Below are 16,505 nucleotides of genomic sequence, written 5' to 3' on the forward strand. Positions count from 1 at the left end.
AGGGTGGCGATTGATACGGGCGTCCTTCTGCGCGGTGGATACACAGAGATCCGGATTGGATTCCAACCTGCGCGAAGTATCGGCATTACTCTGCTGCTGCATTGCAGAAGCAACGAGCTTGCAGACGTAATCAATATCAATTTCCTCGTCCTTTTTGTTCAGGATTTCCGCCGCTTTCTGCATGTTATCCTTTGGAGTTGCGAGCGGCTGCTGTTCAACAGGGGTTGCGAAGTTGATCCTGCGGGGCGGGATTGCTTCTCTGACGATTCTATCAGCCTCCGCCTGTGCGTAGGTCATTTTCACCTCCCACTCTTTTCTCATACTCTTGACTTGCTCGAGTGTTGCGGTGATTTCGTGATCCTGTCTTTCGAAGCGATCCATGATATGCGCAGCTTCTTCCCTCTCATCCAATATAGCAGCTGCGGTATTGGCGAACTTCTTGGCTGTAGCCAGCATTTCCTTTCTGGTGGCCTCTAAAGCCTCCGGATCTGCGGCGTCGCCGGGGGTTATTGGCTTGTTGAGGACGTCTGACTTTGCGACCAAATCCATGCGTGCTTGTGCAACTATTTCCTCCGGAGACAGGACATCCTCGAACGGACGTTCCCGATCTAACGGAGATCCGGCATTAGATGGTCCTGGGTCGGAGGTGGTGTTTTCATCTTCGCGTTCCTGCTGTTCCAGCGGTGCCACGGTTGCGAGAACCTGCATAGGCTGGGCGGAATCGACCTCAGGTTGCTCACCGCCTCCGAGCTCTTCTATCTTGCGATTGAACTCTTCCGTGTCCATAGAGGAGGAATCATCGGAAGTTGGGCTCAGGTTGCCCAGAAGCGACTCTTCACCCGGGGCGTCGCTTTCTCCGACAGCCTCTTGCTGATCCGAGCGCCGTCGTTCTCCGCAGACCTCAACTCCGTGCACGGGACCAGCTCCGACTTCTTGAGGGGCGGCTCCTGCGGTATGGGCTATGAAGTGTACGAAGTGACACCTTTGCTTCTCTAACACCTGGGAGACCCAGGCGGATCTGCATTGGTCTTCCACCGTTATTTCCTGCTCAGGGGCGGATTGGGTGGGTTTTGATTTTTTCAGATCTAAGGCGGAATCCTCCTTAGGAAGTTCCTGCGACTCAGATCGGATCTTCGCGACTGCGCGTCTTCCAGCGGTCGCGTCAGCGTTACTTACCAGTGGGTTTCCGTCGGAATCGACGGTTTCCCCGATGAAGATGTGTATGCCGCCGATTGGGACGATGGAGAGCTTGACAGGGTTAGTCTTAGCCGGAATCCAGCACTCATCCGGAGGGACGATCGGAAGATTCCCGGCGTAAAGAACACGCCCCACCGCAATCGTGTCGTCGTAGCTTCCCATGGCGGAACCCTCCCGGTTCCGGCCTCCAGACGCCGCAGGCCCCACGGTGGGCGCCAACTGTCGTTGCCTATTCGACGGTACCTCGGAGGAGGGATCCTCACGAGGGGGAGAAGAAGTAGGGGCCATAGGGCGGAGTGCACACGGGACGGTGGTACGCGAGTTACCCAGCTTCGGAACACCTGCACGATGACAGGGCCTACTGCCGCTTGTCTGGAATTATCTGGGCGCTTTCGCGATGTTACAATGAGTTGTGGTTGTGCCCCTACGGCTCCCAGGATCCGGCTTATAAAGACGCACGGATCTAGGGTTTACATGGAGAGTCCTAGCCGGATTACAGGTTTGTCTAACTACGGTACAATGTCTTGCCGTGTACGTCAAGGATCCACCCTTCCATCTATGTCGTACCGGATCCGGGTACCTACTGGGCCTTCATGGATCCGGGTTCCTCCAAAAAGGTCGGTCGGATCCGACTCCCTGCTCCTGGGCCGGACATCTTCCATCAAGATCAACAGCAACTGGGCCGCCCGATGGGCTACATGCCTCATCACCATCTGTGGGCCACCCGGGCTTGCCGGATCTAGGCACTGTCGATGGTACACCTATGAAGTATACCCACGACAGATACCTTAAATAGGTGTGGGACAGTTAAAGATGCGCTTGTGATTCGGATGGCCCGAAGAAGGAGAATAATAAACGAGAGCGAGAGGGGACAATCCAGAGACGCCAGGAAGTACTGTAGATATGATTATCATCATCATGTATTCCCTTGCTTTCTGAGTTTGGACTGACTGATCTCCCGTATGGGGCCATTCGGTCTAGCACAAGCCAAGAGCATGTGGCCTGTGGCGGCGACTGACAGATTCAAAGGCAGGAAAAGCTCGCCAAGATGCCAGCATCGTGTGTACTCCGACCTTGTGTACAGAAGCCATCCCATTATTTTCCCGGTGGGCTTGACCTTCTTCACTTGATCGCGCATGCATACGTGCGCGCTTAGCGCACCCACACGCCATTTCCCGTCACTTTCCCCCGTCCAAGGCCTGCTCGACGTCACTGCATAGCTCGGCGCCGCTCCAGCTATCCAGGCCCGTATAAAAAAACAACGATAGAGCCAGCCTCTGTGCTCCGCGCACTTTCTTGAGTGGCGTAGGATAGAGGAGGAGAGGCTGGGCTCGCAGTGCCGTCGTGGAGAGAGATGGGATCGCTGGGGAAGGATGCGCCGTCATCGGCGGCGCCGGCGGGGGAGGGCAGCTCGAGCGTGGTGCTGGCGGTGAACGGCGTGCGGCGCGAGGCCGCCGGCGTCCACCCGTCCATGACGCTGCTCGAGTTCCTCCGCACCAGGACGCCCGTCCGGGGACCCAAGCTCGGCTGCGGCGAAGGTACGTCGTCTATCTCCTCTTCTTCTTTCCGGCTTGATCAGTTCCTTCCCGGCGGCGAGAATCTTTAGTTGAGTAGACAAGCCGCCCGCGGATCAAAGGCGGCTAGCTCGAACGAAGCGACGAGCCCGGCGGGCCATGCGTGCGAGGTATGGATTCTTCGATCCGGTTTTCTCTAGTACGTGCGCGGCTCACGAGCGACGTGTATTTTTCTCCATCCCATACGTGCTGTACATACGTGCATCGGGTACTGGTGCTACTATTCCCGTGATTGCATTCTTTCCTTTTCCTTTACTTTTTCTGTGTACTTGATTCATCAGGTACAGAGATCGCGCAATATATATCAGTGTCCACCGCTTTGCCTTTTTCTGCAAAAAGTTCTTTGCTTCCTCCTTCACGACACACAACGATTTGGCGCGATTGCTCGTATCATACGGGTGCGTGCGTGGCATCTTCTTTGAGCGCTATCATAGGTCCATTAACCATTTAGACAACAAATCTCCTCCTCGCTTTCTCCGGTCTCCGTGACAATGTCACCATCTGACAGAGATCCATGGCGAACAGACCAAACCAAGACAAAGTACACATCCTACACCGCACACGGCACACCGCACACGACATGCCTCGATCGCCACAGAAGATCTCTGTATTAACTTTTCAACCTGCTCTCAGAACTTGACACCACAGACGATCAAACTAATCACTACTCCACCTTCGCGGGACAGAGTACTTAAAAACTGTAGTTTGAATAGTAGTATGCCATTATGCAAGCAAAACGATATGCCTTGGCTCTTCACTTTTCTCATAGTGGAGTCGGCATACAATGAGATCAACAATCTAGATTTGTTCAAAAAATTTAAAGAAAAACTTTTCGTAGGTATGGATCACTGGACCTTTCAATCTCGGCTTTGTACTTGTTTAGTTAGGGGCCATATGCAACTGAGAATATAGTATTATCTTAGCAACTTTGGAACGTGTATCAATTTGGTTGGTAGATAGCGATACTGTTATCAGTGGCAAACTTTTTGCCGCTAAGTCGGTACCGAACTTTGGCCCATATCAATTGAAATAAAACATGTTGTCCAAGTTAAAAAAAAAAAATTGATTCATAAAATTATGAAGAAATATGGAAGAAGTGCCACCTTCGATCGAGACGAGCAGAAAATCAACTCTATGCCAACTGAAGTTAACTTAGGGCATGTACAATGCTAGACTCTTAACTGGATGCTTAGAGAGAAAAACATTAATACCAAAAATTAGGAAATCATCTAAGCGCTCCTCTTTCCAATCGGAGATGCTAATTGCCAATGCAAAAATGCTTCTCTTGGCCCGCCGCACTCTGTGTTTTGCTATGTAGGAAGCCAAGCGCTTGCTGCACATGTTTGCGCCGACGCTACAACTAGCGTTGGGATTTGAGGCGTAACCGTTAATTGGCTGGGAAAACAATCCTGGCGCCCACCCTTAGCGCCGCATGTTGTACTTTCCTTTACGGCCAATACATCGAGATGAACAGAGGAGCAGTGGCTCCAAGAGTGGTGTCTCCAATGGTGTTGGGACACTTTGTATAGCCCTTGAGAGATTCTAAATATCCGTCGAGTGGCCATATTTTATACTGATTTTCACTATTTGTCTCCTGTTGTGCTAGATTTGAGCCCACTTCGCCATTTTGACATGCTTCTCATTCTATGATTTACAAATAACTATCCCAATTATAGTTAATGATTTCTCGCCTATTTGTACCAAACTTTTTTACCCATCCCGCCACTAATTGTAACTTATGTCATTATGTGACACATTAAATCAATATACTAGTAACATCTATCGTGTTGCTAGACATTAAGATAAATTCCTGTTAATAAATTTCATTATCGATCATTGAGATATTTTTGATGTGCTAAATTGAAAGTATATTCTCATAAAAAAATTATGTTTGTTTAATTTTGGTAGAGGCATCTTTTCCTAGACGAGTTTATCAATATACGTAAGTAAGAAATAACGGTACATGATTCATCCCATTTTTTTCTTATCGCTATTCCATCATATGCAGGCTTGCGCCACTTAATGAATTAAGATGTGTTTAAAGTTATGTATTTGAGTTAATATTTATCCTCACATATTTAAATAGTGTGCCAGTGTGTTCTAGAAGATGAGTAAATAGTATGTTCACAAGTACAACAAATATCTTACATATCTATGTATTTTCGTATTTTTAACACATTGTACGTGATACGGTCTTAATCATAGTTATCATAACCGTGATTCTGCCATGCGATTCTACAATCCAAATTGAGTGGACTGGTTCTACGATTATAGTAAATAGTAAACAGAACCTACGATTTTACTATTTTGATAGTTATGATCCTATAGTTCGCGATCTAACCATATAGGTCCCGATCTGATTCAAAATTACTTACGATTCTCATGACCTTGGTCTTAAGTACTGATATTATGCCAATACAAAAATTTGTCTACCACGTTGAGATGACCAATATTTTCGTCTCGGTTGGATTATCTGATCCGGTCTTTTCTAGTTGCACGCACGGTCCTTGCAAGGTAGGCAGAGTGGAGAGGAGAGATAAGCACTATGCCACTATGTCAAACTAGGGTTTCGCAGTGCCCAATGAGGGGACAGATAATTCGCCGTGTGGCTAGCTATGGTGTAGCACTCATTGACTTATTCAAGAGCAGGAAAAGTTCACTGGATGCCAGCACAAGTCCCCATCGTACGTGCGTAGTCTAGTGTAAGTTCTGGCCAGATGGACCTGGGTGACATATATGGACGATGCTTTTTCTTCTTCTTATCTTCGAAGGGGAAGGACGATGTTTCAGTACAGGATCATCGGTCCAAAATTAACCTGGTACGTGGCCTTGACCTTGTTGACGTGCTCGTACGTGCGCGCTGAGCGCACCCGCACGCCATTTCCCGTCGATTTCCCCAACGCCGACGTCACTGCATAGCTTAGCCCGCTCAATCGCTATATATATATATACATGCCTCGCCGCTCTAGGTATCAAGTCCGTATAAAGGACGGCGGCTTCCTCTGTGCCCCGCGGCACTTTCTTGAGAGAGGAGGGGACTGGTCGGGTTGTGCTGTCGAGGAGAGAGATGGGGTCGTTGGGGAAGGGTGCGGCGGCCGCGGGAGAGAGCTCGCGGGTGGTGCTGGCGGTGAACGGCGTGCGCCGCGAGGCGGCCGGCGTTCACCCGTCCATGACGCTGCTCGAGTTCCTCCGCACCAAGACGCCGGTCCGGGGACCCAAGCTCGGCTGCGGCGAAGGTATGAGCACTCCCACTCGACGATTCCATCGTTTTTCTTTTCATTTTCGGTTCGTTCCTGTGAGAATCTTCAGCGCTCTAGGCGCGGTTTGAGGCGGCTCGAACGTAACGACGAGCTCGGACGACCATGCGAGTTGCTCTCATTTGGATTGCTCGATCCGATTTTCTCTAGTACGCGGTCTTCGATAGAGCTTTTTTTTTTCCATAGATAGAGCTAACTTCGTTTACGAGCGACTTGTATTTTTCTCCACACCATACCTAGGTACGTGTAGGAGAAACGAAGGGAGAGATATATCATGGGAATTACTCCCTCTATATATAGTAAAATAAGTGGCGCAAGTTTGGCTAAATTAGAAAATATTTATGTGGTCTAGATACTTGTAAATCTACACAAATCTGTAACAGTTATTTTCCTTTCGAGAAAGTAATTATAATTATTACAGATTTGCTAGTTCTCAGCTTTTCACTCAAGTCATACACTGTTCGATTGCATTGTGATTCGTGCATATATGAGTTGGAAGTTTGGTTGTAAGTGGGAGTTGGGACAACGGTCTTTCATTGCAAGTGTGGTCGCAATTTAAAGATATAATTCATAATCTGGCCGATAGATTTGCTTTATAATTCGTGCTAGTATTAAATTTAGAATATGAGTTATAACTGAGATTTGATAACGCTATCTAACTAACTGAAAAACTAATATAGCTGCCGCGCCGGACTACTATACCCCTGATTACATCCTCCTCTTCTTATTTTGTGCTAGGTTTTGTATCGCTATCGTGCTTCATTCATCACGTGCATGTATAGATGGCAAACGAATGTCGAGTATAGTTTCCTTTTTCTACAATTTTCTTTGCTCTCTCCTTGACGGCACACACGGATTTGGTGATCTCGGTCCTATCATACGTGTGCGTGCGTGGCATCTTTTTTGTCCCTCTTCTTTGAGCGCTATCGTACGTACGTCAATTATCCATCCAACGAACAAATGTCCTCGCTTTCTACGGCCTCCGTGTGAGCACGCGTCAATGTCACGATCTGATGGAGATTGGCGAACAGACCACAAATACACATCCTACCTGTTTAGTTATTGATGCTACTTCTGCTTGCCGGCCAGGGGGCGACTCCATCTCCTGCACACTGCACACGACCTGCCTCGCCACAGGAGATCTCGGTACTGGCTTTCCAACGTGCTCTACACCACACACGATCACACGAATCACTACATACATATGCCTTTCACTTGTCTAGCCAATCCAACTATTTATTCATTTGATGTTGACCTATAATTCAGGGAACGGTGAGCTAGGGGATTAGCATCACTTTATACAGCTCAATGATTCAGGCAAAAGGATATCCGTTCTCTGTTTACTTTTCTCGTATATAGTGGAGTAGGCATGCAATGAGATCAATAATCTAGATTTCGTTCAGATATATTAAAAAACTCGTAGTAGGCATACAAGGGAATCACTCCTCCCACATTATTGGACCTTTTACTCTCAAATTTGCACTTTTTTATTCTTTTAGTTGGGTGGTCAGGTCCTATATGCAACTGAGAATATATAATCTTAGGAACTTTGGCACGGTGTTTATTCTTTTGCACTTGTCTATTCTTATTGTTGATGTTGTAATATTTTAATGAAAGTCATGTTATTTTGCAAAGGGCATGATATCTTAAAAAAAGTATCACATAAAAATAATCTTTAAATATGGAAACAATAATTTAATGTTCACAAATATAAATAATTATGACATGATAGGTATGCCTAAGAAATATAGAAAGACGATTAAAGGAGGCTTAACATTTGTTCACAAGCTTTTGATGAATAAATGTAAAATTAAATTGAATATTCTGAATGATTCAGATCCAAAATAGCCCATGATTTTATATCGGTATAAAATTGTTTGATTTCCATTTGCCAAATTTAGCAAAATGTTCTGTTACATTCTTGATCATTTTTAGGCAGACAGAAGCAGCCGGTTTGGTTTCAGCAGATACGATCATAACCAGTGGTGTTTCTGATTTACCGCTGATTTACGATGTCCCGTTGCTGCGTGCAGGTGGATGCGGCGCATGCGTGGTCCTGATCTCGAAGTACGACCCGGCCACCGACGAGGTGACCGAGTTCTCGGCGAGCTCCTGCCTGACGCTCGTCGGCAGCCTGAACCACTGCTCGGTGACCACCAGCGAGGGCATCGGCAACACCCGCGATGGCTACCACCCGGTGCAGCAGCGCCTCGCCGGCTTCCACGCCTCCCAGTGCGGCTTCTGCACCCCCGGCATGTGCATGTCCATCTTCTCCGCGCTCGTCAAGGCCGACAAGCCTGGCGCCACCAGCGATGCGGCCCCGGCGCCGACCGGGTTCTCCAAGCTCACCTGCTCCGAGGCCGAGCACGCCGTATCCGGCAACCTCTGCCGCTGCACCGGCTACCGGCCCATCGTTGACACCTGCAAGAGCTTCGCCGCCGACGTCGACCTCGAGGACCTCGGCCTCAACTCCTTCTGGAAGAAAGGCGCTGACCGTGCCGACGTCGACAAGCTGCCGGCATACTCCGCGGGTGCCGTGTGCACGTTCCCCGAGTTCCTCAAGGCCGAGATCAAGTCCTCCCTGGAACATCAAACGAACGATGTCCCGCCGGTGATCGCCGGCGACGACGGCTGGTACCATCCCAAGAGTATCCAGGAGCTGCACAGCCTCTTCGACGCCAACTGGTTCGATGAAACTTCAGTCAAGATCGTGGCGTCCAACACCGGCGCAGGAGTGTACAAAGAGCAAGACCTCTACGAGAAGTACATCGACATCAAAGGGATCCCGGAGCTGTCAGTCATCGACAGGAGCAGCAAGGGGGTGGAGATCGGTGCGGCCGTGTCCATCACCAAAGCCATCGAGGTCTTCTCCGACGGCACTCCGGTGTTCAGAAAGATCGCCGGTCACCTCAGCAAGGTGGCCTCGCCGTTCGTCCGGAACACGGCGACCATCGGCGGCAACCTGATCATGGCGCAGCGGCTACGGTTCCCCTCGGACATCGCCACCGTCCTCCTCGCCGCCGGCACCACCGTCACCATCCACACGGCTTCCAAGATGCTCTGCCTTACGCTGGAGGAGTTCCTCGAGCAGCCTCCCTACGACGCCAAGACAATACTACTCAGCATATTTGTCCCGGACTGGGGTTCAGAGAGTGTCATCTTTGAGACCTCCCGGGCAGCTCCGAGACCGTTCGGCAATGCTGTCTCCTATGTCAATTCTGCATTCCTGGCAAGGACTTCAGGGGACCTCCTCATCGAGGAAATCTGCCTCGCTTTCGGCGCTTTCGGTGTCGATCACGCGATCCGGGCTCGGAAGGTTGAGGACTTCTTGAAGGGGAAATCAGTGAGTGCGCCTGTGATACTTGAAGCAGTTCAGTTGCTCAAAGATGTTATCACGCCGTCAGGAGACACCACACACCCGGAGTACAGAGTCAGCTTGGCTGTCAGTTTCTTGTTCACTTTCCTGTCTTCACTAAGCAAGGACCTGGTTGAACCGACAAAGGATATTATCCCCAACGGTTCTGATGTTAATGGGATCATGAATGGTAGCACTGAGTACTTACCTGAGAAGAATGCTGAGGTCGCTAGCGATGACTTGCCGATTCGCTCTAGGCAAGAACTTGTTTTCACTGACGAATACAAACCTGTCGGCAAACCAATCACAAAAGCCGGGGCAGAGCTACAGGCTTCAGGTATAATCTTAGACCTTTAACTTTCGAGAGTTTACTTCAGCTACTTTGCACTCTATCTCTTCAATTACAAGTGTTAGTACTTCTTGACAGTGTAGGTCAACCTTATAACTTAATGGCCTTGCCCTTGAGTGCTTAACTCTAGATTTCTATAGCCTGAACTTCTGAGCATTGTTTAGAGCAATTCCAATAGTATAGCCAACTGCTGGCTATAACAAGGTGTCATATCATTTGTAGTCATCTTATAGCTAACATATATAATAGTTGGCTATAAGAATGAAGCACTTTACTAACATATGGCCCACCTTTCACTCTCACAAAGTGCCTAGGAGCACGTGCAAGAGCTGGCTATTGCATAGTAGCCCACCTCCCTTCTCTCTCCTCTTCTCTCTCCTCCAACTCATCTAAAATATATTATTTAATGTCTTATAGTCAGCTGACTGGACTCTATTGTACTTGCTCTTATGGTTATATTTTGTTCAGAACAAGATATTTTGATAGTTCTTTTCTTCAAGACACAGATCACTTGGTAGTTCTTTTTGTTCATATCTAGTATACTTGTCCAGTCAATGCTGAGCCATCTGCTATGCTTAATCCCTGGATATATTACCTCCACATTTTTGGTGGCACCTTTAGCTTCTCTATCCCGAAGCATGCACTTGACCATAATCTTGGTTCTTGTCCAGGTGAGGCTGTGTATGTTGATGACATCCCTGCTCCCAAGGATTGCCTCTATGGAGCATTTATCTACAGCACACACCCTCATGCTCATATAAAGGGTGTCAACTTCAAATCATCTTTGGCTGCACAAAAGGTCATCACGGTTATCTCTGCAAAGGACATTCCTGCCGGTGGAAAGAACGTTGGATCAGTCTTCCCGAAACTCGGAGAAGAGGCGCTCTTCGGTGATCCGGTTTCGGAATTTGCTGGTCAAAATATTGGCGTTGTGGTACTCTCTTCTTAACCACCTGAACTCAATTTCAGAAAAAGGAACCCAACGTTTTGAAAAACTGTTTGAGCTTACAATTTTGTTGCCTTGCTCTTATTCAGATCGCTGAAACACAGAAGTACGCCTATATGGCAGCAAAGCAAGCTGTCATCGAGTACAGCACCGAGAATCTTGAGCCGCCAATTCTGACAATAGAGGATGCTATCCAACATAACAGCTACTTCCATCCTCCCCCATTTTTGGTTCCTCGGCCAGTTGGGGACTTCGACAAGGGGATGTCTGAAGCTGATCACAAGATATTGTCAGGAGAGGTACACACTTCATTCCAGGATGCTACAGTTAGCTTGTGACAATCCCCAATATATACTCACACATAGTATCCCACAGGTGAAACTTGAGTCCCAGTACTACTTCTACATGGAGACGCAGACCGCTTTGGCCATCCCGGACGAAGATAACTGTATCACCATCTACTCCTCGACGCAGATACCTGAAGTCACTCAGAATATCGTCGCAGACCTCCTCGGCCTTCCGTACCACAATGTTCGTATCATCACGAGAAGAGTTGGCGGTGGCTTCGGTGGGAAGGCAATGAAAGGATGCCATGTAAGTTCCCCAACAATTTGCACAATTTGTTTGCAATTGGTAGTACAATAATCTTCTGATCATGGAGGAATTATTTGTGTTCTTCAGGTGGCATGTGCGTGTGCACTTGCAGCCTACAAGCTGCGGCGCCCTGTCCGGATGTACCTTGACCGCAAGACGGACATGATAATGGCCGGAGGGCGGCACCCCATGAAGGTGAAGTACAACGTCGGGTTCAAGTCGGACGGCACTTTAACAGCCCTACACATGGACCTCGGGATCAACGCTGGTATATCGCCCGACATGAGCCCGTTGATGCCGTCGGCCATCATCGGCTCCCTGAAGAAGTACAACTGGGGCGCCCTGGCCTTCGACGTCAAGGTGTGCAAGACCAACGTGTCGTCCAAGTCGGCGGTGCGGGCACCCGGCGACGTGCAGGGCTCCTTCATTGCGGAGGCCATCATCGAGCACGTTGCGTCGACGCTCGGCGCCGACACCAACTCCGTCCGGAGGAAGAACCTCCACGGCATCGAGAGCCTCACGGCGTTCTACGGGGACGCCGTGGGGGATGCCGCCACGTACAGCCTCGTCGACATGTTCGACAGGCTCGCCGCGTCGCCGGAGTACCGGAGCAGGGCGGCGGCGGTGGAGCAGTTCAACGGCACCAGCAAGTGGAAGAAGCGCGGCATCTCGTGCGTGCCGATCACGTACGAGGTGAGGCTCCGGCCGTCGCCGGGGAAGGTGTCGATCATGAACGACGGGTCCATCGCCGTCGAGGTCGGCGGCGTGGAGATCGGCCAGGGGCTGTACACCAAGGTGAAGCAGATGACGGCGTTCGGGCTGGCGGAGCTCGTCCCTGACGCCGACGGGCTCCTGGACAAGGTGCGCGTGATCCAGGCCGACTCGCTGAGCATGGTCCAGGGCGGTTTCACTGGCGGGAGCACCACCTCCGAGGTTAGCTGCGAGGCGGTCCGGCTGTCGTGCGCCACGCTCGTCGAGCGCCTCAAGCCCATCAAGGAGAGCATGGAGGCCAAATCCGGCGCGGCGGCGCCGTGGAGCGCCTTGATCGCCCAGGCGTCGATGGCGAGCGTGAACCTGTCGGCGCACGCCTACTGGACGCCCGACCCGGCGTTCGTAAAATACATCAACTACGGCGCCGGCGTCAGCGAGGTGGAGATCGACGTGCTGACGGGAGCGACGACGATCCTGAGGAGCGACCTGCTGTACGACTGCGGGCAGAGCCTGAACCCGGCGGTGGACCTCGGCCAGGTGAGCTCGCGCGCCGCCGGCCGATTCAGATGCATGGAGATCGATGGTTGTGAGCTCTGGTCTTAACTCTTAAGTCTTAACTGATTTTTTGTCGAACACTCAGGTGGAGGGGTCGTTCGTGCAAGGCGTGGGGTTCTTCACGAACGAGGAGTACGCGACGAACGCGGACGGGATGGTGATCAACGACGGCACGTGGACGTACAAGATCCCCACGGTGGACACCATCCCCAAGCAGCTCAACGTGGAGCTCATCAACAGCGCACGCGACCACAAGCGGGTGCTCTCCTCCAAGGCCTCCGGCGAGCCGCCGCTGCTGCTGGCCGCGTCCGTGCACTGCGCCATGCGGGAGGCCATCCGCGCGGCCAGGACCGAGTTCTCCGCCGACTCGCCGCTCACGTTCCAGATGGACGTGCCGGCCACCATGGCCCACGTCAAGGAGCTCTGCGGCCTCGACGTCGTCGAGAGGCACCTACAGAGCCTCTCCGCCGCCGCCGCTGCAAAGGCGTGATGCTGTTTGTCAGTTGTGTAGACATATGGTGGAAAGTGTGTACTGTAACGAGACAAACCATGGTTTGGGACAACAATGGCCGGTGAGCTTGTGTCATGCTGTGTATAGAAGAGAGACATAATAAAGCTGTCGACTTGGATTCTCATCGGCCGACGGAAATTCTACATTGTTTATCGGATGGATTGTCAACCCGGTGAAAGACAACCAGAAGTCCCAGATGGCCCAGACTGAAGGGAGACAGTGCAGCCAGCTATGCATTTTTCACCTAAGCTCCTCAGACGCTAATGTTATCATGTACAAAACTTGCCCCATGTCTTCTAAGAAATCAAAGTGGAAACAATTGAAGACCAATGAGTATGCGTACTGTGTGTTAAATTTTTAATTTGTAAAGGAGAACACATCATAAGCTATCTATAAGAGCACCACGATCTATCGCAGTCTAAATAGAAAATACAAAGCAAACACACATTAAGTAACATGAGTATAATCAGGACTGAAGTAACAAAAAATATTATGTACATGCCTGAAGAGGATTGAAATGCGGAGAATTCACGGTTCTAATTATCCCATCAACACTCCAATCTGGCAGAGATGGAATTGGTTTTGTCCTAGGAAATAAAACTTCAACAAGGTCACGTCGACGATTAGCAGCTGCTTGCACGATTGGAATTGCATCATGCTATATCATAAAGAAAACTGAGATTAGATGCTATATAATCCAGCACGGAAATGACAAAGCCATCAGTGTCATTTGATTTTCTTTCGAGAAAAAATAACACTGAGAAAAAGGGATATTCTTGAATTCATCACACTGACAGTAACAGTTCGAGACACTGCCCAACACATTAGATAATTTGCAGCAAAACTAGACACAGTTACCCTTCTTGAACCATAGTACATGGACTCGGAAGAACACCTAAAAATAAGAAGTTATTGCTAGTAGAGCCTAGAGCTGCAAACTTAGCACTAGACCTGGAGGAACCTACTAGTAACATGATTCTGAGATGAGATATGTAAGACCTGTTATTCCACTTAGCACTAGAGCTGCAAACTTGGGATGTCTTCCCAAGTCTGAAACACTGACGGATACCCACACAGATGCACTTGAATAAAACCTACTGTACAGTATTTAGTTGAACATGAACAAAATATATATTGTAGTTGTATCTCAGGAGATATTTAATTAGATTCCACCCTGTATGAGATGCAAGGAGAAAGTGACTATATTGCAAATCGCAAAGCTTACGAGGAAGTAAAAAGGGAGATGAAGGCAGAGATATACTTACCATGTTAGGAGTGTTAGGGTCAGCTCCAGCCTCTAGAAGCAACTTGACAATCTCGGTTAAGCCATTTTTAACTGCTTGTATTAAAGGAGCTGATGCAGGGTAACCAGGTGGAGCATTCACATCAGCACCAACCTATGGATACCAGTAAAATAGGTTTAGTAACAGAACTTGCACAAGTAATCATGCCACATTCAACTAGAAATAACAAGTAATCTACGAAATCAGGACTCAATTAAACATTAAAAACATAAGAAAATACATGAAGTCAGCAGATAAATAGACCTCAATCAGTAGCTTGATGCATTTCAAGGACTTCGCAGAGCAAGCCAACAGGAGGGGTGAAGCAAAGTGATGGGACACTTTGTTGAGCTGAAAAGGGAAACGAATGATAGTTCTGAAAAGATTTATCTATATCACATAATAATATTTTTATGAACCCACCAAGTATTTTGATGCATCTCCAAAAGTAAACCATTAGATCATCAAGCTAAGTCCCAATCCATTTAACCAATTCAAACGAAGCTTGGTCGTTCCCCTTCCCCCGCTACAGTAGGGAGGGGCGATTTTCTGAATCCTCACCGGAGATCCACCTCGCTCGCCGTCGGGTCGTCGATTCCTCCTCCTCCGGCGGCCGCCCCGGCGGCGGGAGGGCGGGGAATCGTCGATCCATGGCTTGTACATAGTGTAGGGTTCTCTAGGTGGCCTGCCGGCGGTGCTGTGAAGGTGGTGGTGCGGTCGGCGTGGCGTTTTGAGATGGAGCTCGTCCTCTTCGACGGCGGTGCTCTTCGGAGCTCTGCGGTGGAGCTCTCGTCTTCCCCGAGCTCACGAATCCGCGGATCCGTCGAGTTTGTCAAGCCCTCACCGGCGGCGGCGTGGCGGTCGAGCCGGAGTTCCAAGAATAAGGAGAAGGAGGTTATGAGGAGTCCGGCGATGGAGGTGGGGTGCGGTGGTGTAAGTTCTCAGGAGCTGGCGACCGGCGACTTCCCGTCCGCGGAGGGGCTGCACCTGATCCAAGCCATCAAGGGGTGCAGCGGCGGCGGCGCGCCACCGGCGGCATCGAGCTCGTCTTCTTCATCGGGATCCAGGGGTCTTCTTTGTATTTCTGGCTTTGTTTCTGGGTCTTTCTGTAAGAACTGGACTTTAATATAATTTCCTTTTCTGCGCAAAAAAAAAAAAGTCCCAATCCATTTAGGTGACAATGGAATCATTATCTAAAAAAAAGGTGACAATGGAATAGACAACTTACATCAGCAGCATGCTCCAGCAGAACCTTCACAACCTCAACATGATCATTAAAAGCAGCAATGTGTAATGGCGCCCCACAATAATTAACAAGATCCACAGGAACTCCTTTGGACAGCAACAGCCTTGCAGCCTCACAGTGCCCTGAGGGACAGTAAAGATAATACAAATATAGATATATCAGTACCAGAGCCTCTACAACACCATTTGTATGAAAGCAATGTCATTCCTTCGATTTCCAGAGCCAAGAGCGAATTCAAGAATGAGAAAGCACACCTTCCACTGCTGCAAAGTGCAGCGGCGTGGAGCCCATCTCGTCAGGCATCGCAGGGTCACCGCCGTGGTCGAGAAGGTACCTCATAACCTGTCCTCCCACTGGACTGTCATGGAACGCAGAGATAATAGTGTGTTGCAATTCCTTGTCTGGGCCAATCCAAATTCTGCCTTGGTATCTGAGTACTCCCTTGGACAATGAGAAGAGGGGGTCACACTGGGGATCAATTATCAACTTCTGTATAAGCTGAGAAGTGTAGGAGTCATCCTTATAGCTGTCGACGACCTTGTCAAGCCAATCAGGTTGCACCACAGTGGCTACCATCAATGGTGAGGAATGGACAGGCTTCCTGGACAATGCGTCTGCAGCCCCATTGAGAACACCTTTCTTGTACTGCACAGTATACTGGAGCCCCATGAGTTTAGTTAGAGCACGGCGTTGCCATTCCGTGTGTAACCTTTGGTCAGTCAAATGAGCTAGACTCTTATGGTCAGTTTTTATCACAAATTCCCCAATCTGAAGATAGGAGCGCGAAATAGGGGACGGAGGACGGGAGGGGCGCCTAACCGCCGCCGTATAAAAGAAAAAGTTTATCGCGCGCGAGACGCAAATTGATGCTTCTACAGGTGCTTCAACAGGCGTTGTAAAATAGAGCGCGGGTCAAAAGCGCTATCT

The 16,505-nt window shown here is 49.4% G+C and overlaps 3 protein-coding genes across 5 annotated transcripts in view; 1 reads left to right on the top strand and 2 right to left on the bottom strand.

The window, feature by feature from the left end:
• The first annotated feature begins 2,468 nt into the window (after positions 1 to 2,468).
• On the top strand, positions 2,469 to 13,168 carry LOC127292476 (indole-3-acetaldehyde oxidase). 2 transcript variants are annotated; one of them, XM_051321880.2, is made up of 7 exons: positions 2,469 to 2,735; positions 8,062 to 9,720; positions 10,404 to 10,666; positions 10,768 to 10,977; positions 11,054 to 11,272; positions 11,360 to 12,520; positions 12,624 to 13,168. In XM_051321880.2, the coding sequence occupies exons 1-7, from the start codon at positions 2,552 to 2,554 to the stop codon at positions 13,026 to 13,028; spliced, it is 4,101 nt and encodes a 1,366-aa protein (XP_051177840.1). In that variant the 5' UTR covers positions 2,469 to 2,551; the 3' UTR covers positions 13,029 to 13,168. The 2 variants fall into 2 exon arrangements, with proteins under 2 accessions (XP_051177840.1, XP_051177841.1); XM_051321881.2 differs by lacking the exon at positions 2,469 to 2,735 and adding an exon at positions 5,733 to 6,007.
• A 19-nt stretch (positions 13,169 to 13,187) lies between these two features.
• The window catches only part of LOC127292478 (uncharacterized), a 65,253-nt gene continuing 61,935 nt past the window's right edge, over positions 13,188 to 16,505 (bottom strand). For both annotated transcript variants that reach the window (XM_051321887.1, XM_051321886.1), the window contains one exon: positions 13,188 to 13,293. The gene's annotated coding sequence lies outside the window, so the exon portion shown is untranslated. The remainder of the gene's footprint in view (positions 13,294 to 16,505) is intronic.
• On the bottom strand, positions 13,870 to 16,247 carry LOC127346765 (uncharacterized). The gene is made up of 5 exons (XM_051373033.2): positions 15,833 to 16,247; positions 15,561 to 15,700; positions 14,597 to 14,683; positions 14,315 to 14,446; positions 13,870 to 14,223 (listed from the first exon to the last, which is right to left on the bottom strand). The coding sequence occupies exons 1-5, from the start codon at positions 16,245 to 16,247 to the stop codon at positions 14,212 to 14,214; spliced, it is 786 nt and encodes a 261-aa protein (XP_051228993.1). The 3' UTR covers positions 13,870 to 14,211.

The sequence above is a fragment of the Lolium perenne genome, chromosome 4, assembly GCF_019359855.2.
Source record: "Lolium perenne isolate Kyuss_39 chromosome 4, Kyuss_2.0, whole genome shotgun sequence".
NCBI classification, from domain to species: domain Eukaryota; kingdom Viridiplantae; phylum Streptophyta; class Magnoliopsida; order Poales; family Poaceae; genus Lolium; species Lolium perenne.